Genomic DNA, 20,540 nt, shown 5'->3' with positions numbered 1-20,540 from the left:
AGGAATGATAACGCCCATTTTAGAGTTTGGGAAGCTGAGGCCCAGAGAAGCGAAGAATCTATCTGTGATGGAACTGGACCAGGTGCAAGCTACCTGCCTCTACCTTCTACCAGTCTCAGCTCCACAGTTTCATCTTAAAAGCAGTTGCCTTTACTTTTTTTTTTTTTTTTTTTTGCGGTACGTGGGCCTCTCACCGTTGTGGCCTCTCCCGTTGCAGAGCACAGGCTCCGGACGCGCAGGCTCGGCGGCCATGGCTCACGGGCCCAGCCGCTCTGCAGCATGTGGGATCTTCCAGGACCGGGGCACGAACCCATGTCCCCTGCATCGGCAGGCGGACTCTCAACCACTGCGCCACCAGGGAAGCCCTGTAGCCTTTACTTAAGGGGCAAGATCTTTTAAGAGCTGCCCACACATATTTGGAAAACAAGCGCTCAAAAATTGGGAAGCAACAATGCAGGTTTCAGAATAGTGCTATAAGAAAGGAAAATAATAAACTAGTCTGCCCTTTAATTGTGAGCAAGACTTCCTGAGATAAATTTCTTCCATATTTTATTCAGTTCACTAATTCAAAAGAAAATGTGCCTTGCACTAAATTGAAAAGAAATTTTAAAATTTAAAAATGATTTGGGTTGTGGCTGGTTCTCAACTGCTCATAAGTCACTAATCTGCGATGCTGAGTTGCTGCATTTGGATAAATCTTAGGAGAAGATGAAGCTGGGCAGGCTCCTCCCATGCCAGTGACCCCTGCATGCCGTGGCTAAAACAAAGGCCTTTTAAGAACCTTAGTCTCTAAGTCCAGTGGGCGGCTTTGTCTTGCCTCTCTCAGCCTGGAAGTTCTGTTTTCCAAAAAGCAAAGGGCAGTTAAGCAGAATGAAATTGAACAGGTTATGATGGGAAATCTCTGAGCCACAGAAAACTTCCTATCAAATTTCTAGCAGAGGAGAGTTTAGAAATTCCTAGGGCTGGCAGAAGCTTCAAGCCCTCTTAGCACTGGTGAGTTGGGTGCAAACCCTGCGGGGAAGACTAGGTTGAGTCAGGAACCCTCTTTGCCACCCCTCTTTGCTCTAGGCCACCTTAGGAGGGCTAACAACCCTCCTTTTCATTCTAGATGGCTGCTTGTACGACATATAGATATGACTGCATTTAAGGGTTAAGGCTCACATCGGTGGAATTTTTGGTAGTTCACTCTGATAGGTAAGACTGGCCAGCAAGCTCTCAGAAAAGTTATTTGTTGTCCCTGCTCTGTTACCCACTGTAAGCTCTGCTCTTAAGGGCAGGGAAGCATGGTCCGGCTCCATCCCAGAAAAAGACACACACACAAAAGCTCAATCCCCGAGGTGTGCATTTGCAATGCTATAGTGATCAGTAAGTTGAATGTATCTGCTTTACATAAAGCCTTAGAAAATCATCTTCAGGAATGCTTTGTTGAACTTAATGCTTCAAAAAAAGGGGGAACAAAGATGCGGTATTAAAGTTTATTTCTAAGAGATGTAGAATATTGCAGTTTTGAACATTAAATCTGTTGCAACTATAAATCCCTCCATTATTTCCATCCATTCAGAAAAACAGAGCCAAAGGAGAATTTCTTGGGAAGAAACGAAGGGATTTCCCTAGGTGATGAGCTGAAGAGGCAAGGCTTCCCCTGCCCTGTCTCTAGAGGAAGCCATAGCAGCAGTTTCTGTCAATTAACAACAAATGTTACTGCCAGCCACTCTGGCTTTAAAAAGTGACAGGGAGCAGCAGGGCTTTTGTTTAGGACTTTCATGGTTACTTTGTGAGGAGAGTGTAAATCCCCTACAATGAGTTAATTAATTAGACCTAGTTTCTTAAATAAAATCAGCTACATAATATATATACACATATATATATAGTTTTTCTTTCCTAGTTAACATTCTTTCAGTCTTAGGTACATGGACCAAACCCAACACAGCCCTACCCTTACTTCCCACCACACAGTCCTGAACAAACTTCCACTGAGAGCTCTGAGAAGCAGGGAGGCTAGTGCAGCAGCTGTCAGGAACCAAGGCACAGGCACAGGCAGGGCAAACTGAGGGGGTAAACTGAGTTGTGTGGGATAGGCTGCCACTGGCCACCTGGAGTCACAGAACCCTGCCCCCACCCTAAGCAGGGGGTGTGGCGGGGTGTCCAGATCACACTCGAGTTTTCCCATCCCTTACAGTTCTATCTTTTAAAGGCACATCTAGAAATGGTGCAACTGGGGGCTGGGGCAAGCTGCAAGCAGTTGCTACCCAGGGGTTAAGGGGTGACAAGGCTCCATGGCAGAGCAGTGAGGCTGTCCTTGCCCTCCCCCAGACGGAGGGGTAGGGGGAATCTTGGAATCCAGCCTGTTTGGGTGGAGGCCTGGGGAGGGGCCAGCAACAGGAAAGACTAGGGCCTGGTCAATATGCAAGTACTTAACAGGCCTTTGGTGCTTGTGCAGCAGCATCTCCTTTATGTACAATGACCGCTATCGCCAGCAAAGCCGGGGGTGGGGGGAAGCTGGAGAGGAATTGCTGGCCTGACTCCACTCCCTACATTGACCCTCTGTTGCACAAGGGCACAAAGCTCAGGAAGTCTAAACTGCAGTGAATGTACAAGTAGATTTTAGAAAGGGTTTCCTGAAGACAGACCTGGGAAAGTTAACTTCCTTCCCCAGTTCTGCTGAAGATCACGAGACACTGAGCCTGAGCACTACCCAACCAACAGTTTTGCCTCTTGGTCTTCCTCACAGATGAGAAATTCCTAGGCTTTCTCCTTAGATATGAGTTGAGTACTGGAAGGGTCCCTGGAGGGCCCAGGCAGTGAGCAGGAGACAGAGGTTCTAAGGGCCCAGAGAGCTGCCCACCTCACAGGCCCCTGGGCTCCAGGACCAGCCAGTTCTCGGTGACCATCTGCACATCCTGGCCACTCAGAGGCTCCCGCAGCCTCACCTTCACCTCCAGCTTGCCCCCAGTGGGCTTCCTTCCGTCCAGGACCTGTGAGGACCACGGAGAGGGAGATGGTAACTGAGGGGGAAGGGGTGGGGAGCAGGGAGCTCCCTGTGCTCACAGGTGAGGAGAGAGAGGAGCTAAAAGCATCCTGCATCTCAACACCAGAGTCTCCATCTCAGGACAACACCACCCTCCTGCTGTTTGATGGTGGTGGTTTTAGGTAAGTCTTATTAAAAAAGTCATATGTAAATCCAAATAAGCACCAATGCTCTGAAGTGGAAGTGAGAAACCTAGAGCTCTGCTTACTCAATTTTCCCCACAGTCCCCTTGGCAACTCCTGGAAGAAATGCTCTGGCTTCAAGGTGCAGCCTGAAAAATCACTGAGCCCAAAACTTCAGTTCACAGATGGCCCAGAGAAGTGAATGATACCGTCACACAGCCACTGTGCAGCAAGGTCAGGACGTGCTTGTCTTTCCAGCCGCCACGCTACTTCCCTCCTATGCAGGAGACGGGGCGGCTGGAGTTCAAAGCAGTGCTACAGAATTGTGAAGTCTAACCAACCTCACTGGGGCTGATACAGGCCCCACTTAAGAACTCCCCCTAACAGGCAGAGGCAATGTAGTGGGAAAAGCCCCAGCCTACGAAGGCATCAGCCAGGGTCTGGGCCTAGTTGTGCCAGAGAGGCTCTGTCCGAGCTTGTGGAACACCCTTCTCCTCTGGGAACCTTAGTTGCCTCATCATCAGGGGCAAGTTCTGGGAGTCCCTGTGAAATTCAGTGAGTTCAGGGAAGCTTAAGGAGCTGTCTGGGGCTGATTCCTGAACACGGACTAGCTGTGTGCTGGTGGGTCCCTCCTCAGGAAACACATTATCAACTTCATGTCCAGAGCTTGTTCTACTTCACCACGTTGCCAGACAACTGCCTCAACCATAACCTGCCCCCAGACACCTAGGAACCTGTGTGTGCCAAGTTGACAGCTGTGCTCAGGCCCCTCAAAAGCCCCCTAGTCCACCGTCCCTGGGAGCCTGAGGAGTGCAGAGCGTCTTGGAAGGACTGTAGCTACTTCCTCTCTGGGTGACGCTGTGAAATTTTCTCAGACCCTCTGAATCTCTTCATTTGTGAAATGGGCATAGCACATACTCTATAGCACACTTATGGCTATTTTTAAATTAATGGGCACAGAAAACCCACAACAGGGACTGATGTTCAGTGAACGTTGGCTCTTTTCTTGCCAAGTCCTCCGATTTGCCCACCCTACCTCCACAATCTCTCTGATCTCACACTCATTCTCCAGACGCTCCAGTTTCAGGTGGGCTGTGCCGACCAGCTTGTCACTTCTGAAGAAGGATCTGGAAAGCCAAGAGTCAGCAGAGGATTGGACTGGGCAGGGAAGGCAGAAATGAGCTGGCTAAACCCAGCACAAGAAAACTGAATAGTAGCAGGGGCAGCAGCAGCAACAGAAACCAATCCTTCCCCCCAGCCCACCTTGGCAGTGTGACTGACCAGAGCCCTCACCCTTTGTGGAAGATTTCAAACTTGATTCCTTTGCTTTGAATCACCCTCCTGAAGCCCCGGTGGTTTCGGTTGATGTTTAGTTTGAAGAGCTGATTAAATTCTGCAAGAGTGGGGAGAACACAGAGGAACTTGGCTCTCAGGGATTTCCTGACGAAGTAGAAACTGGCTCAGGGCTGGCCTCTCCTCTCAATCTTTCTGCCTGCAATTCGGAGTCACTGCCACCAGAGGGAGGTAGAGAGAGCATCGAGGTCCTGGCCGTGAAGTCCACTTGGACAGTTCTTGTTAGACACAGATCAAACCAAAATGGGAAAGGCTTGGAATCTGGAGTCAGGATTCCTGGATTCAAGTCCTGTTTCCACCATCTCCTTGCTGTGAGGCCCTAGGCAAGTCCCTCTACCTCTCTGAGCTTCAGTTTCCCCAATTACCTTAGAGAAGTAGTAGTAATACCTGCCTTTATCTCCTAAGCTGAGAAGACCAAGTAAGATAATAGATCTGAAAGCACTCTGGAAACACAAGTGCTGCACAGATATATCAGAGGGTGAGAGGGAGGAGAAAGCAGCCCTCACGTGGGTCCTCACCTGGAGAGTTTGTGTTTTTCACCACAGCTGTTTTGTTTTTTTGAGCCTGGTCCTAAAGCAGTGAGAAGAGAGGAGTCAGGACAGCTTGAAAAAACAGAGCTACAGGGCCAGGAACTCTGGGCTACATCAATGCTGAGGGAAGGGACCCACAGAGGGAATGGGCCCAAGGGTCTTCAAACCCCTCCCTATAGCCAGACTCCAGGGATGGGGAGAAATAGAGCACAGGGCCCTGGAAGGGAAGATGGGGTTCACAGGATCCTATTGCTACCTGAATCTCACCAAATTAGGATAGTGGAACTCAAACCGCACAAAAGCATCCAAGTCATCAGGGGTCACCCCTATGAAGGAGAAGCAGGAGTCAGGGTCAGAGGGAGTAGCCAGGAGTCCAGCACTTGATGCAGAGGGAGAGCCAGTGCCTCCTTAAGCAGCCAGGAGTGGAGAGTCTAGACAAGTGCCTCTTAGAGTAGGGGTGGCCCTAGGGCTACCTGGAGGGGCTGGGAGGTTCATTCCCCGGACAACAATCAGATGCATTTCTGTGCTGTTCAGTTCTGCGAAGATCCTAGAGCCACGAAGCAAGGAGAAAGAGCCCAAAGTGAAGGAGAGCAGTAGGAAAAGGTCCCCTCTTCCAGTGGCTGCCTACCCAGCAGGGTGGTGGACAAGAGGAGAGTGGGCCCAGGGAAGCAAAGCTTGTCTGAGTAGAAGCAGCAGAGCTGGCGTGCAGACCTCGGTCTGTGACCCCTAGTCCAGGGCTCTTTCCCCAGCCACGACACAGCTCTGAGTCCCTCCTCACAGACAGGCACCATGTCCTACTGCTCCCCAGCCCCAGGGCCTACTTCAGGGTCAAGCCTGGGAAGCTTCACTCAAGGGGCCTAAGTCTCCACCCCTGGCTCCCAGCTTCTTGCCCAGTCCCTGCCTGGAGCCACGGTCTCCCTTAGGCTTTGGCACCTCACAGTTTGGAATGTCTTCAGCTCAAAGTGGTGGCTGGGAGGGTCAAGGCCCTGGGCCTGGGCCAGCTGCAGGATCTCAAGCTGCTTCTTGCGGTCTTGAGCAAGATTCTCAAACCTGACAGGGACAGGTGTGCACATCAGCATGGCAGGGCTCATTTTCTGCTCCCCACCCCACAAGCTCCAGCCCCAGCCCTGCACTTACCGGGTAGTCTCAGCCACATTGCCCTGGTGCATAAACTGCTTGGAGAACAGCACACACTTCTGAAAATGGGGGCTCAGAGTGAATCCAGAGTCCAGAGCAGGACCCGTCTAGGTTGGCCTTCGAGGCCTGACTTCTGAAAGGTCCAACCTTCTGTAGCCTCACCCCTCTCCTCCAACACGTACCTCAAGTTCACTGCTCCCAAGTCCCATTGCACTTCTCTGAGTTTTTGCTGTTTCCTCTCCTGAGGATAGCCATTCCCCTAAATTCCCTTAGCAAACTCCTATTCTTCATTAAAACCTAACAGAAAGGGACTTCCCTGGTGGCGCAGTGGTTAAGAATCCGCCTGCCAATTCAGGGGACACGAGTTCGAGCCCTGGTCTGGGCAGATCCCACATGCCGCGGAGCAACTAAGCCTGTGCGCCACAACTACTGAGCCTGAGCTCTAGAGCCCACGAGCCACAACTATTGAGCCCGCGAGCCACAACTACTGAAGCCTGTGCTCCTAGAGCCTGTGCTCCACAACAAGAGAAGCCACGGCAATAAGAAGCCCGCACACGGCAATGAAGAGTAGCCCCAGCTTGCCGCAACTAGAGAAATCCCACGCGCAGCAAAAAAGACCCAAGGCAGCCAAAAATAAACTAATTAATACATTAAAAAAAAAACCTAATAGAAACATCACTTTAGAAAGCAGACTTGCAGGCAGCCGTTCAGATAGATACACATACACCCAGTTATACATCTATGTATATCTTACATACATACACACACACACACACACACACACACACACACACACGCACGCATATCTGTCTCCCCAAACACTTCTTCCTCCCATCTTCAAAGTAATTCCCCCTGCACTCTGTTTGAACTTCATAACCACCCTGGCAAGAGGGGCATTAATCATCCATTTTATAGATGAGGAAAATGTGGTTCAGAGAAGGGAAGTGCCTTACCCAAGATCACACAGCCAAGTAAGTAGAAGAGCTAGAATTTGAATCCTATCTTGCCTTTCACCAAGGGGAGGCTGTGGGCACTGAAAGGGGAGGACAGACAGCAGTTTACTGACCTCATGTTGCTCCAGAAGCATTTTTTGTAGCTGGGCATACACCTCCTCAGCCTTCTGAGAGAGTCGCAGGTCCTCATGGTGGATCAGGATGAAGTCGCCCTCCTCATCCGTTAAGGGTGAAGGCACCTGCCCAGGTCACAAGGCCCCTCAGGGGCCTCAAGAGTTAGATTATTCCTCTACTGAGCCTAACAGACACAGGAATCCAAACGAAATGTTTCTCCAGCCTCTAGTAACCTCCAGTGATGGGAACTCATTGCCTGCCATCCTATCCCAGGCTGCTACAATGCTCTGCTTTCCTCTGGCCTTGCCCGTCCTGGTCAGCTCTCACCACAGGCAGCCCCCCTGGCCTCCCCTGGCCTCTCTTGGGGTCCTGGCACAGAGAGATGCATAAGCACAAGGCTTTCTCAGCTGTCACCACATCCTACTCAGGTCCCACCTCCTCCAAGCAGCCACCTTGTTCAGTCTGCATGTCCAGCCGGCCACCCACCTCTCTGCCTGAGAAGTCCTGCTGCTCATTAACCAGGCGACACTCACCTTGGAGAGGTCCACAGGTCGGCCAGCCCGCACCTGGATGATCTGAGCCTCAAGGGATTTGGCCACCCGCAGATGGGCTTTGGCCTGCTCCAGGTCCTGGCCACGCTTGGCCTGCAGGGCTGCCCGCTGGTACTGCAGTTTCCGTGCCTGCAGGAGGGCCACCTGTTCTCGCACTGGAGGGAGGGGACGCTGGTCAGAGCCATGCCTGCCTCTCACTAGAGCCTTCACTCCTCCATCCCTCTTCTCCCCAACTCACCAGCCGGACTCAGTGACTCCTTAGAACTCGAGGCTTTGGGCTCAGGCAGGGGCCGGGATGAAGGGACCAGAGGCTGTGCTGGCTTCTTGGCCCCTGGGGCCTGGGCTGGGGGCTCATCCTGCAGGTGCCCAGGAGGCTGTCACAGGAGGCTGTTCCCCACCCCGGCCATGGCAGTTTCCAGACTCGGGCTCTCTTCCTAACACTGTACTACTTACTGTGTGACCTGAAAGGAATGGCTTTCCCTCGTGGGCCCTAGAGAGTCTCAGAGCTAGAAGCCGCCTCAAAAGCTCTCTGAGCTAACCTCCCAACATGAGACAGCAAGGTAATGGGGATCAAACCTGGGCTCTGGAGTCAGAAACACCTTGGTCTGAATCCAGCTCTGCTAATTCCTAGCTGGGTGCCCTTGCCCAAGTTTTTTCTCTGTAAAGTAGAAGAAAGAATATCTACCTCGCTGGACACCAGTGTTTGGGTTCACCCCTCATCTGCTGTTTCCCCCACCAACCCCTGGAGCCTCGGGCACTCAGCCAAACCTTGTCCTCGTCCTCGTCTTCCTCTGCGGGGGCTGCATCCTCCGAGGAGGCCAGTTTCTGGGCAGCTGCTAAAGTAGCTGCCACCACGTCCTCCTCAGTACGCACAGTGCACTCCCAGCCAGGTATAGGGGGGAATCCTGTAGAAGAGAGACAACGGGGAGAGAGTGCGGGTAGCCCTGGGGAGGCACCCGATTGCTGCCGGTCCTGTGTGGGTCCTCCTGGGCACGGCTGGGATGGGTGCCTCCCCCAGAGCGGAGGCAGATCTGTGAGAAATCATTTCCCCTTCCCCCCATCCTGCTCAGGGACCTCATAAGCCCCCAGGCCAAGCCCCACTCACCTGGAGGAACAGGCAACTCAGCAAAGTCAACTTTCCGTCCTGCTCGGTGGGCTCGAATGGCATCTTGATATTGCTGCAAGGGAAGGAAGGGAGGGGTTGATGGTGGGCAGCAGTCTGCAGGCTCCACTCAGGGAAAGACAGGAAGAGGACAAAGACAGCAGCCCCAGGAGGAAAAAGCGCCCCCGAGGCAGCAAGAGCTCCAGAGAGAGACAGACAGACGAAGACTCAAAGACCAGGGAGCAGACAGACAGCAGCCAGCCAAGGAGGGAGGCTGCAGGCCCACCTTGGCAATGCGCTCGTGCATCCGGGCCTTGCGCTCATCCCCACTGCCCCGAGCCTGGGTGCCTGCCTCACGGTACTTGTTCAGCCTCTGCTGCAGGGCGTCTAGCACTGTCTGTGGCTCAGTAGGGGCCACTTGAAAGGAGAAAGGAGACGGCCTCAGCTCTGCCTGCCTCCCCCCAGGCCCCCACTCCATAGTCTCATCATCCGGTCCTACCTGGGGCGGCCGGGATGTCAGGGGCCATCACTGGCTGCACTCGCTCTACTGCTGGGTGTACCTCTGCGGGTGCTGTGGAGGCCTTGGAAGCCTGTGGGAGGGGCTTCAGGTCTGGGGGACCCAGAGCAGAGGTGTAGATGTAGGTGTGGGTGGGGTGCCTGGCCAGCCCCAGCCCCAGCCTGAGCAGGCTCCCCCCGCCCATTCCCACACTGACCCTCAGGTGCTGGGGGCATGGCACTCAGGTCCACAGGCTGCCCCTTCTCCAGGGCCTCCAGGACGGCCCCAAATCTCTGCAGCAGGAAGAAAAGCAGGTGTGGGCATAAGCCAGGGAACCCCAAGGATCTGGGATGAAAAACTCCCCCTCAGGCCAGTCTCACTGAAGCCCAGTCGAGCTGTGTGACCTTGAGCAGGTCACCGCCCCATCTGTGAAATGAGGGATTGGACACAGGACCTCTGAACCAGATGCCATACCTTCCCAATCCTCATGAGCTCTCGGGCACGATCTAGGTCTCCAGCCCGCTTGGCGTTCAGGGCAGCCACTTTGTACTCTCTCTGTCGGGCCACCAGCAAGGCCCGTGGGTCTGGGTCTGAATCAGGGGGCCCAGAAATACTAGGGCTTGTCTCAGGCTGGGAGGGGTTGTCTATGGAGAAACAAAAAGTCCACAGAGAGGACATGAAGGTCAAAGAAGAAGGTCACCAGTGCCTCCAGGTCTGGTTGGCCTGAGGACCTCTTAGGGAAGGTGTGACTGACAGCAAGGGAACAATGGCAGGATGGGGAGGCAGGCCTTGGGCTCTGACCTTGGGAACCAGGATGGGATCTGACTCTCTCCAGATACCTGGCTCCACGGAGGGGGGAGCTGGGGCTTCTGCTTCAGGGCTCCTGCTGGTTGTTTCCTGAGGGGCCAGGGGCCTCTTGCCCAAGGCCACTGGAGGTGGGATCTCATCCTCACTGATCTTCCTGCCTTTCCTCACAGCAGCCAGCTGGGACTCCAGAGTCTGAGGGAGAGAAGAACCAGAAACCTAGCCAGCCATCACAGCCTGGACCCTGCTCAAAGACAGGCCCAGGATCCTTCCCCTCTGCGAGGCTGGCGGGGAGGCTTCCCCTCCGCTGGCCCAAGCTCCTCCTGTGCCTCACCCTCTGCCCTCACCGCCCTCAGCCCCACGACTAGCCCTGCTCCCCAGCCGAGCCCAACCCACCTTTAGGCCGCGCTCACAGCGCCTGGCTTTGGCCGCTTCACCTGTCTCCTTGGCACTGGCCACCGCCTCCTGGTAGTTGTGGATCCGATCCTCCAGCAGAGCCTGCAGCCCCTGAGGCCCTCCAGCCTGTAGATACTTGAGTTCAGGGCCCCACCACTCCAGGGCCAGCCAGGCCCTTGCTGCTCCCTCCCTGCAAGGAAGCTGCCCCGGAAAACGAAGCTCTTGGATTCAAGGAGAAGGAAGAACCTAAAAGCCTCAAGGTGGGAGGCAAAGACTCACTGGAGAGGCCAGAGGCCATGTCAGAGGCAAACACAGAGGCCCAGACAATCTGTGGAGGCCAGGAAATGGCTGCAGGGGGCGGTCTGGGAGAACAGAGAGGCCTTTGAGGCCGGCAACCACCAAGGAGTTTCTTGGGCTCAGCCTCTGCTTGGGGCAGCTGCTGAAGGAGGGCCCTGGAAAGAGTTCACAGTATTCCCAGGCAAGCCGTGCTCCGTGTGTGTTATACATGGACATGCAGGCACAAAGGACATGCACAAAGGCACGATGGACCCTCCAGAACCCACCTGAGCCTCTGGGACTGAAGCTGTTAGGAGAGCTGTCTGCACTGGAGGTTCAATGTTCTCCTGTTCCTTCTCAGAGCCACCTGGGCTGGCTGTCTCCTCGCCATCCAAGGGCCCAGCCTCCTCATCTGCACCCAGGACCTCCTGCAGCTCAGTCTGGGGAGACACAAGTCCCAGGAGCTGGGGAGCCTCATGACCATACCCACGACAGGACCCGAGAATCAAGGACACTCTCCCCCAGCAGTATTTCCCAGTATCACTCACTGTGCCTGAAAGTCCCCTTTACCAAAACACTCCTTTAATCTGACCAGGGATAGGCTTGAAATCAGTGAAGCCTCCAAATCTGAAAATCCCCAAGTACAGAGCTCAGACCACACATCAAAGGGGACAGATCTCACACCACACAGTCAGGAAAAGGGCCCAAGAAGGGCAAGGCACTCAGTCAACATCAGCGCACACAGAGGGAAGCACCCCAGGCCTCCTCCGCAGGCTTGACCACAGAGCCCTCCAACACCAGCCCGGCAGACGCACCAGCAAGTCTGCATCGTCCTCCAGCCCTTCCTCCTCCTCCTCCTCCACATCCCGCAGGCAGTCTGCCGCCAACTTCTCGATGTGGGCCATAGGCAGTGGGGCTGGGGGAAGAGGGTCACAGCAACTCAGAGAAGATTCCCAAGGAGTAAAGGAGGGACTTCAATCCACTGAGCTGGCAGGCACACCCAGGTAGAAATCCTCCTTCCCCTCGACAGCCAAAGTCCCACCTCTGCTCTTCCTTTATGACCCAGTGCAGAAGACCCTCAGCAGGGAAACCTGTCCAGGCCCTCCAACAGGCAACAAGCTGCTCCCTTCTTGGCACTTTTGCTGTGGAAGTTATTCACAGACATATCCATCCATTCCCCCTAACCACACCTTTCCCATATATATAAAGATTTTTAACATTCATTTGAGCTTCACAGTAATTCTGCAAGATAGGTAATACTGGGAACTCCTGGCGGTCCAGAGGTTAGGACTCTGCGCTTTCACTGCCGAGGGCCTGGGTTCAATCCCTGGTTGGGGAACTAAGATCCCACAAGCTGTGCAGTGTAGCCAAAAAAATAAAAAAAGACAGGTAATACTATCCACATTTTATGTATGAGTAAACTGAGAACTTTATTAATTTTCCTAACATTGCAATCCTGGTAAATGGCAGAACCAAGATTCAAACCCAGGCTCATCAAACCCAAAGCAGGTTTGGACTGAGAGAGAAGTGATGGCCATCGTTCTCCCCAACCAGTGAGCCCCTTCTTGGGTCCTCTCCTTGTCCTCAGCTCAGGAGCACACGGGATGGGAGATGGTTCTCTCTAAGGGTTCCTGGTTTAGACCCTCTGACCCTCCCAGGCTTCAGGTCTCTGTCCTCTTCCAAGCTGGGGAGGGAGATACCACTTATTCATTCATTTGACACAATTTCTGTGCACTCATTATGTGCCCAGTTCAGCCTGTGCTGAGCCCCTAGTCTATACCAGGCCCTGGCTAGGGCTAAGGATAGGGACCTGAGTCAGCCTGCAACTCAGACTGCTGACTGTCCACAAGGGAGAGGGCACAGTCCAGAAAGGAGTGAGCTCCCCATCACACAGCCAAGTGAGCAGGGCAAGATGGCCTCTTGGTGGGAATGCTGCAGAAGGGACATGGATATCAGAAGGACCGGATGATCTGGCCAGCTCCCCACCCCCTGCAGAGCCCACCTGGCCCCAGCATCAAGTGCTCCAAACTCACCCTGCCCCTTGGAAGCTGGCTTCTTGCCTGTGGTCCCTGCTTCCCCAGTGAGGGCCAGCAGCTCAGCCTCCAGGTCCCCATCATCTTCAGTCTCCTCCATCCCCAGCAGCATGTCCTCAGGGCTGAACTCCATAAACAGCCCAAGCTGAGAGGAGACACACAACGAGGCAGAGGGTGGAGCCCAGCCCCAGAGCCAGCCTCCAGGAGCTCAGTGGCTTCTTTGCTGTCTGTGGGGCCTAATGTGCAGAAAGGGAAACTGAGGCCTGCAACATTACCCCCTGGGATGCTTATCTCCCTGGTGACTCTACAAAGAACCCAGTAAGACCACACTACCATTATGATTACTAGCAACACTAACAGCACTACCTGCCGGGCAGGGTACGTAGCAGCACTCTCTGTGACCATCTCAGTTACTTCTCATAATCCTGAGATACGTCCTATTTTCTTTTAAATTGTGGTAAAACACATGTAGTGTGAAAACCACCATCTTAACAGTTTTTAAGTGTAGAGTTCAGCGGCGTTAAGTACATCCACATTGTTATGCAGCAATCACCACCATCCGTCCACAGAACACTTATCTTGCAAAACTGAAACTCTGTAAACTCTGTACCCATTAAACAACTCCCCATTGCCCCCCCCACCCCATAACCACTATTCTACTCTTTGTCTCTATGACTTTGACTACTCTAAGGTAGGTCCTATTTTTATCTCCATTTTCAGATGAAACTGAGACAGCCTTGTAAGTGGCAGAGCTAGAATTTAAAATAAGGTCTTGTGTCTTGAGTCTATGCCCCTTATCCTACCACCTCCCTTATCTGCCTCTTTTAAGACAATAAAAATGGGCTAAGAAGTCTCAGAACTTGCACCCAGAAGAAATAAAGGGAGAAAATTAGAGACCCCATCAGTCCCCGACAGCCCAAGTTGTGGGCAAGCAAAGCTGTGGCCCTAAATGAGGAATCCATGAGCGCACTGAGACTCCATCAGAACACCCTGAACTCTGGCGGTTCCTGAACCCTCCAGAGCATTCACACGGAGGTGGCCACGGCAGGAGGAAGCCTGGGATGAAACACACGAGAGTTCAGGCCTCATCTCCCACATGTGTGTGGCAGGGGCGGGTCAGAGGGTCTCTAAGGGTTCTGCCAACTCCAGGGGGCATGGCTCAAAGTCTCTAGACGAACAGGGAAACCACACACATGACCCAGTTTGCCCGAGTTGTCAGAGACCCTCACGCTCAGACTGACCCAGAGGTGAAGGTGAAGGTAAAGGAGGCTGTATATCCGTACCTGCTTGGCAGCTGCCACACCCTGGTCACTGGCCTGAAGGCCCTTCCGAGGTCTTGGCCCTGGCATCTTGGCAGCCTGGACACTCGTCTAATGGGGAGGCGAAGAGGCTCAGACTGGAGCAGCCTAGAAGCCCCGCCCCCAATGGGTGTGGTTAGTAAACTCCCAACTCAGAGAAAGAAGGCAATGCTTAACACCAGCCCTGGAAGTATAGCACTGAAGCAAGCACCATGGAAGATGAAAGGGACGTGGCCACCTGTTAATAGGCTTAAGGGGGGGAGTGTGGACACAATAAAAAGTTACCGAACTGACTGACAAATTTGGATTAAACCCAAGTGGTTGAGTGGTGAGTGGCTTAAGAAGGCAGGTTCAGGGAAGTAACTCTAGGTACAGGGTGGGTATAAGGCTGGGTAGGATTCAGAAAGGCTCTAAAACTGTGCTGTTAAACACAGTAGCCATATGTGGCTGTGTATGTTTAAATTTAATCAAGTTAAAAATCCTGTTCCTCAGCTAGTGGCTACCATCAGCCAGCACAAATAATGAACATTTTCATCACTGCAGAAAGTTCTATTGGACAGTTCTGCTCTAGAGAAATCTGACTCAGCATTCTGATTCACTCAGAGACCTCACAACCATTCATAGGACCTACTGTGCATCAGAGTGTCCTGGGCATTGGGAGCGCAAGAATGAATCTGACATGGTGTCAGTCCTCAAAGAACATTTACATGGTGGAGCGTCCCTTATCACTGGACAAAACCCACACAGGGCTGCGCCAGGGGCCATGGGTGCCCAGGGGCGGCCCCTTACCCAGCAGAGAGAAAAGGCTTCTTGGAGACGGTGGTGCCTGTGCTGAGTTATGAAGGTTTTGGGGGGAAGGAAGGGGAATAGGATTCCAAACATAGGGAACAACCTGATAATGGTTCTGAGGTGACAACAGCTTGACCTGCACAGGAAAACTATACTGGGATTAGTGGGGCATAAAGTGTGAGGCAAGAAATGGTACAAGCGAAGCTGAAAATGTGAGCAAGGGGCAAAAGAGAAAAACCTTTAAGCCTAAAGGAGTTTGGGCATGATTCTGAAGGCAATGGACGTGATGCGATCAGGTCGGCGATTCAGAAACATCCCTCTGGCTGCAGAAAGGAAGGAAGTAGGAGGGCGAACCCAGGCTGGAAGCCGTCTCGGCACCGAGCATCTTGCAACGGTCTCGGCGAAAGGGGAGAAGCTGAGACAGCGTGGGGGCGGCATTGGGGATGGAGAGAAGTGGACCGACTCCAGTTAGGGGGTAAAATCAACAGGGCTCGGAGGTTAACTAGAAGTGCACTCACGGGAGGGGGCGCTCAGGATGACTCCAGGCGTCAGATTTCAGTGACTTGGGTGAACAGCTGGCGGTCAACTCAGCGGGTGACACGGAGTCAGCGGGTCAGTGAGACGCGCCAAGTCTGCGGCTCCGGGGGCACCGGGCTGGGGGCAGCGGTGCTGTACCAGGCCCGGGATCAGGCGAGAGAAGGGCAGGGAGTGCGCAGGGGAGGGGAAGCCGGGGACCCCACTCCCGAGCTGCAGGACGCGCCGCCCTGCCCAGCCGCCTCCATCTCCCCCGCCGTCCCCTCCTCTTCCCTCGCCAGTGGGCGGGATCGCGGCATACCTCGAGGCGGATCCGAAACCGACCCGGGCCTTCTCCCGCCGGGGACCGCCCAGGCCTCCCGCGGCCCCTGGGCCGCCGAGGAAGCCGCAACAGGAAGCGCCCCGGCGGGAGGCGCCTCGAGCTCTAACACGTGACTCCACGACGGGTGCGGCGCGTATTACGCATGCGCAGGGCAAAGCGGGCGTGGCGCTCCAACAGGTGACTCCAAGGGTGAGGTTCTCAGCGCGCAGGCGCCTTCGGGCAGGTAACGCAAAGTTTTCACGGAGGGTTGTTGTACAGTTCAGGGTTGTCCGGCTGCTTGTGCAAACGCAGCAGGTTTGAACCCTGTCCTTGCCCATTTATTAATACAATTTACCCGCCAAGCTTCTCCCTCACTCCCACTCTGAGGCTGTTTGGGCGTAAGCTCACTTATCTAGCCTCAAGTCCTCGTCCCGCCCCTCGGCGTGGAGGTGAGGATGGTGCAGCCTCCGCCCTAGAGGAGCGGTTTCTCTGCTCACCATCTTCCGCAGTGCCCTGTGTAACTGAGTCTCTAAGAAAGAGAAATGGGGCTCACCATCTTATTCTTATTCAGCACTTAAATGTACCTTTTCCAATCAGAAGGCGGGTTGAATACTTAAGATATGAGAAAGGCAGTGTTCATTGCACCTCTTTATAAAGTTACTTCAGACAGTTCTTACTGTCTTTTAACACCAAGTTCTTACTCCGCTATCCGGTAGGGCAATGCAATGCAATTGGAGGGTAGGGGGAAGGAATCTTCCATCTAAAACCTTGCAAATCACTTCCTCCTGCCTATTTCCTAAACTTTTATCTTCCAGTTTCCTTGGACAAAGAGCTTTTCCAGCTCCTTATTGCTTTTTGGTGATTTCCTGAAGAAGAGACTGTCTTTACTATTTTAAAATGGAATGTTCAGGGAACTCCCTGGTGGTCCAGAGGTTAGGACTCTGTGCTCTCACTGCTGAGGCCCCGACTGCAGTTCTTGGTCTGGGAACTAAGAGGCTGCAAGCCATAAGGTAGAGCAGCCAAAAAAAACAAAAAAACAAAAAAATGTTGAAAAGAAATAAAATGGAAGTTTCACTCCCATATTTCTTCTCATTAAACTTTAAAATGTTTTATAATGAAACATTTAAGACATACAAAAATGTACAATATTTCACATTTGCTAGAATGCAAACTCCATAAAGGCAGGAGCTTTTGTTTGTTCTTTAACTTCAGTGTCTAGAGCAGTGCATGGTACACAGTAGGCACTAAATAAATAGTTACTATTTATTGTGTGAATTAACAAATACATGGGCACTTACCGCAAGTTTAAGACAAACCAGTACAATACTCTTGAAGCCCCCTCGCCACCTCTCATGTTACAACCCTTTCCCAAAGAGATATTCAATCTCCTGAATTTGGTGTTTATTATTCCTGAGCATTTCTACTATGTATGTGTACATCCTTAAGCAAACCATAGTATTTTTTTTTGCAAGCTTTGACATTATATCATTGTTATCACTGCAAATATTCTTCAACTCCTTTTTTTACTCGACCTTGTTTTTAGCTTCATCCATTGATACTTATTATTTTTCATTTCTGTATCTCACAGTATGAAAATAATTCACTTTTCCAATGGCTTGCCATTACAGTGCTATGAATATTCTTGTATATAATTCCTGGTGTTTACATGTGTTTCTCTAGGGTATATTCCTAGGAGTGAAACTGGGGGCTCATAGGATTTTATAGACTAAATATTTCCAAATTATCTCCAATGCAGTTGTTCTAGTTTACACTTACATCAATGGGGCATTTGGTTTCCAATTGTTCCATATCACCATGGAAAGATTTTTTTTTAATAGATGTGAAAGTGTTTTGACTTGCAGGCCTCTTTTACTATGTTTCCATTTTGTTGGTTATATTTCTTATTCTGTGGATGCCTTATTTACCCATTTTCCTTTTTCTTATTGTATAATGCTTTAAAATATTCTGATACTGATCCTTAGTCCATTACGAGCAGTTATAAATATATGTATCTATGTATTTTTTGAGCTATTTAATTTGTTGCAGATGTTATATTTCACTCATAAATGTCTTATGATTCTCTTAAGAACAAGGACATTCTCCTACACAACCACAATAATTTATCACACCCACAAAATTTAACATTTACATAATCCTATTACCTAATATGAATATAGTCCATAATAATGCTTATAACAGTTTTTATCTCTTAAATCCATGACCCAATCGAGGTTCTTACAGTCTACTTAGCTATTTAGCTCTCATTTCTCTAGTCTCCTTTAGTTTAGAATAGTTTCTCCATTTTTTTCTTCTTTTGTGATATGAATATTTTTGAAGAGGAATCATTGCTTTGTGAATATTTTTCCCTCAATTTTGATGTACCTGATAATTTTTCTCATCAGTAGATTGAGGTCAAACCTTTCTGGCAGGACTATGACATGGATGATATATTTTCTCAGTAGCTGACATGAGGTTTTTAGATGTCAGTTTGTTCTATTGTTGGTTTATCAGAATTAACTTGCAAAGTTATACCAAAAAACCCTACCAAGATTTTAATTGGAATTGATTTCTATTTAGAGATTAATTACATTTATTAGATTTATTCCTAGGTACCTTATATATTCTGTGCCATCTAAGTATTTTTTATTTAAAGATTTGTTTTTATGATAAATGGTATCTTTTTAAAAATTCCATTTTCTAGCTATTTGTTACTAGGGATTATTTATTACTGATATTATTTCCAGCAGTTCCTTTTTATGTGCTAAGTATATTACACTCACATTGTTCAAAAGTTAAGAGATACATAATGACATACACTGAATGTCTTCCTCTAACCCTGAAGGTAGCCATCCAGTTCTTTCCCAGAGGCAACCAATATAAGTAATTTCTTACTTACTCTCCTGGAACTATTTTATATAGATACCGTAATTGTGTGCTTGTATTTATATACATGGTATGTTACCATTAAATAAATGTCAGGGCTACTAACAGAAATAAAACCCAGAGAGAGGGCCTAGTGTAGGAAGGTTGGTTTCATTTTATAATTTGATGTTTGTAATGACTATAAAACTTGACAAACACTCCAGAAAAAGCAAATGATTTAATGGAAAATTGCAAAATACATGACAGCCATTGCTGTTCAGTAATACTTTGCTACAATGATTCCACGTGCTTAGGAAATGGAAACAGGGCTCTTTAAAAACAGCAGATCACAGTTCTTCCTTGTGAAGCCCTTCACTCTTCTTTCAGTGCATATAAAACGTCATCCTGGCTGACGTTGAGCCGCACACGAAGGAGCAGGTCATTCCTGCTGGGCTCCACAAGGAGGAGGCGGCAGGAGCCTAGATGAGAGCACACCGCCATGGTCTCTGACATGGTGGGGTACGGGAGACCCTCCATCCTGCACAGTGCCACGTGTTGAGTGTATACCTAGAAACAAAAAACAAACCTGAGGTCAGCTGCCAGAAGGTAGTCCTGGGTCTGTATCCAATCATTATTTCTTCTTTTGGGACAATGAGACACTTCTTTTCCAGGATACTCAGTACCCCAGAAGGCATCAAGGGTGCCCCAGTGGGGCACAAACACAGGGGCAGAATGTAGTACTGGCCTCGGAATCAGACAACAGCAGGTCTGAACCCTGGTTCTGCCAATTACCTAAATAAGAAACCCGAGCCAGTTATTTCACTTTTTGAGCTTCAGTTTTATCAAATATACTACAATATCCCTCATGAGTTAATAGATATAATATGCTTAGTAACTGTCACAGTTATACAAACAGTCCTCATCTCCAGGGGCTGAGTGTTCCTACTGAGACTGTCATAATTCAAGTCAAATTTTGCTGTAAGGGCATTTTCCTTGGCAGAAACAGTGAGCAGGTGCCAAGGCATGTCCCTTGGAAAAGCTCAAAGGCCTAGAGAGAATACAGGTCACTCTCTGCAGAAGAGCGGTCTCAGGCTTTACAAAAACAAAAACGGGCAAAACATGACTAGCGACTAAATGTTTAAAAAAAGAATTTAGGGGCTTCCCTGGTGGTGCAGTGGTTGAGAGTCCGCCTGCCGATGCAGGGGACACGGGTTCGTGCCCCGGTCCGGAAAGATCCCACATGCCGCGGAGCAGCTAGGCCCATGAGCCATGGCCGCTGAGCCTGCGCGTCCGGAGCCTGTGCTCCTCAACGGGAGAGGCCACAACAGTGAGAGGCCCGCGTACCACAAAAAAAAAAAAAAAAGAATTTAAAGAAGAAAAGCTTAAAGGAAATAAACAGCTGGAAGGAAAATGTTTTCCTGACATCTCTATTTGTCTAAAACATACTCATACACAGATATACAAACTCCCAGGTATATACTTAAACACCTTTAATAAACCACTAAGGCCCAAGCCCTAATGATTCCTTTTACTTGATATAGTTGAACTTATTCTCAGAGTGTTTGGATTTATCTTTGTGATTTTTTTTTAACATCTTTATTGGAGTATAACTGCTTTACAATGGTGTGTTAGTTTCTGCTTTATAACAAAGTGAATCAGCTATACATATACATATATCCCCATATCTCCTCCTTCTTGCGTCTCCCTCCCACCCTCCCTATCCCACCCCTCTAGGTGGTCACAAAGCACCAAGCTGCTCTCCCTGTGCTATGCAGCTGCTTCCCACTAGCTATCTGTTTTACATTTGGTAGTGTATATATGTCAATGCTACTCTCTCACTTCGTCCCAGCTTACCCTTCCC

General features: G+C 50.6%; 2 protein-coding genes across 7 annotated transcripts in view; both read right to left on the bottom strand.

Moving 5' to 3' along the window:
* Positions 1-1,468: 1,468 nt before the first annotated feature.
* Positions 1,469-15,939, bottom strand: CC2D1B (coiled-coil and C2 domain containing 1B). 6 transcript variants are annotated; one of them, XM_082671659.1, is made up of 25 exons: positions 15,818-15,939; positions 15,501-15,568; positions 14,179-14,301; positions 12,896-13,131; positions 11,678-11,778; positions 11,150-11,302; positions 10,587-10,712; positions 10,226-10,385; positions 9,861-10,030; positions 9,604-9,679; positions 9,390-9,500; positions 9,177-9,307; positions 8,894-8,966; positions 8,557-8,693; positions 8,027-8,144; positions 7,771-7,943; positions 7,237-7,362; positions 6,171-6,229; positions 5,967-6,083; positions 5,507-5,580; positions 5,301-5,359; positions 5,022-5,073; positions 4,444-4,543; positions 4,187-4,277; positions 1,469-2,975 (listed from the first exon to the last, which is right to left on the bottom strand). In XM_082671659.1, exons 4-25 carry the CDS (start codon positions 13,026-13,028, stop codon positions 2,847-2,849), a joined length of 2,469 nt encoding a protein of 822 aa, XP_082527785.1. In that variant the 5' UTR covers positions 13,029-13,131; positions 14,179-14,301; positions 15,501-15,568; positions 15,818-15,939; the 3' UTR covers positions 1,469-2,846. The 6 variants fall into 6 exon arrangements, with proteins under 6 accessions (XP_082527785.1, XP_082527781.1, XP_082527780.1 ...); XM_082671655.1 differs by having other exon boundaries at positions 12,896-13,040; XM_082671654.1 differs by having other exon boundaries at positions 12,896-13,040; positions 14,179-14,265.
* A 3,112-nt stretch (positions 15,940-19,051) lies between these two features.
* ORC1 (origin recognition complex subunit 1) overlaps positions 19,052-20,540 on the bottom strand; it is a gene marked incomplete at its 3' end in the record, with an annotated part of 29,068 nt that continues 27,579 nt past the window's right edge. The window contains exon 17 of the mRNA XM_082659058.1: positions 19,052-19,246. Within this exon, the coding sequence (XP_082515184.1) occupies positions 19,052-19,246 (195 nt within the window). The remainder of the gene's footprint in view (positions 19,247-20,540) is intronic.

The sequence above is a fragment of the Grampus griseus genome, assembly GCF_964374135.1.
Source record: "Grampus griseus genome assembly, chromosome: 1".
Classification (NCBI taxonomy): Eukaryota; Metazoa; Chordata; class Mammalia; order Artiodactyla; family Delphinidae; genus Grampus; species Grampus griseus.
This window is presented reverse-complemented; position numbering and strand designations above follow the sequence as displayed.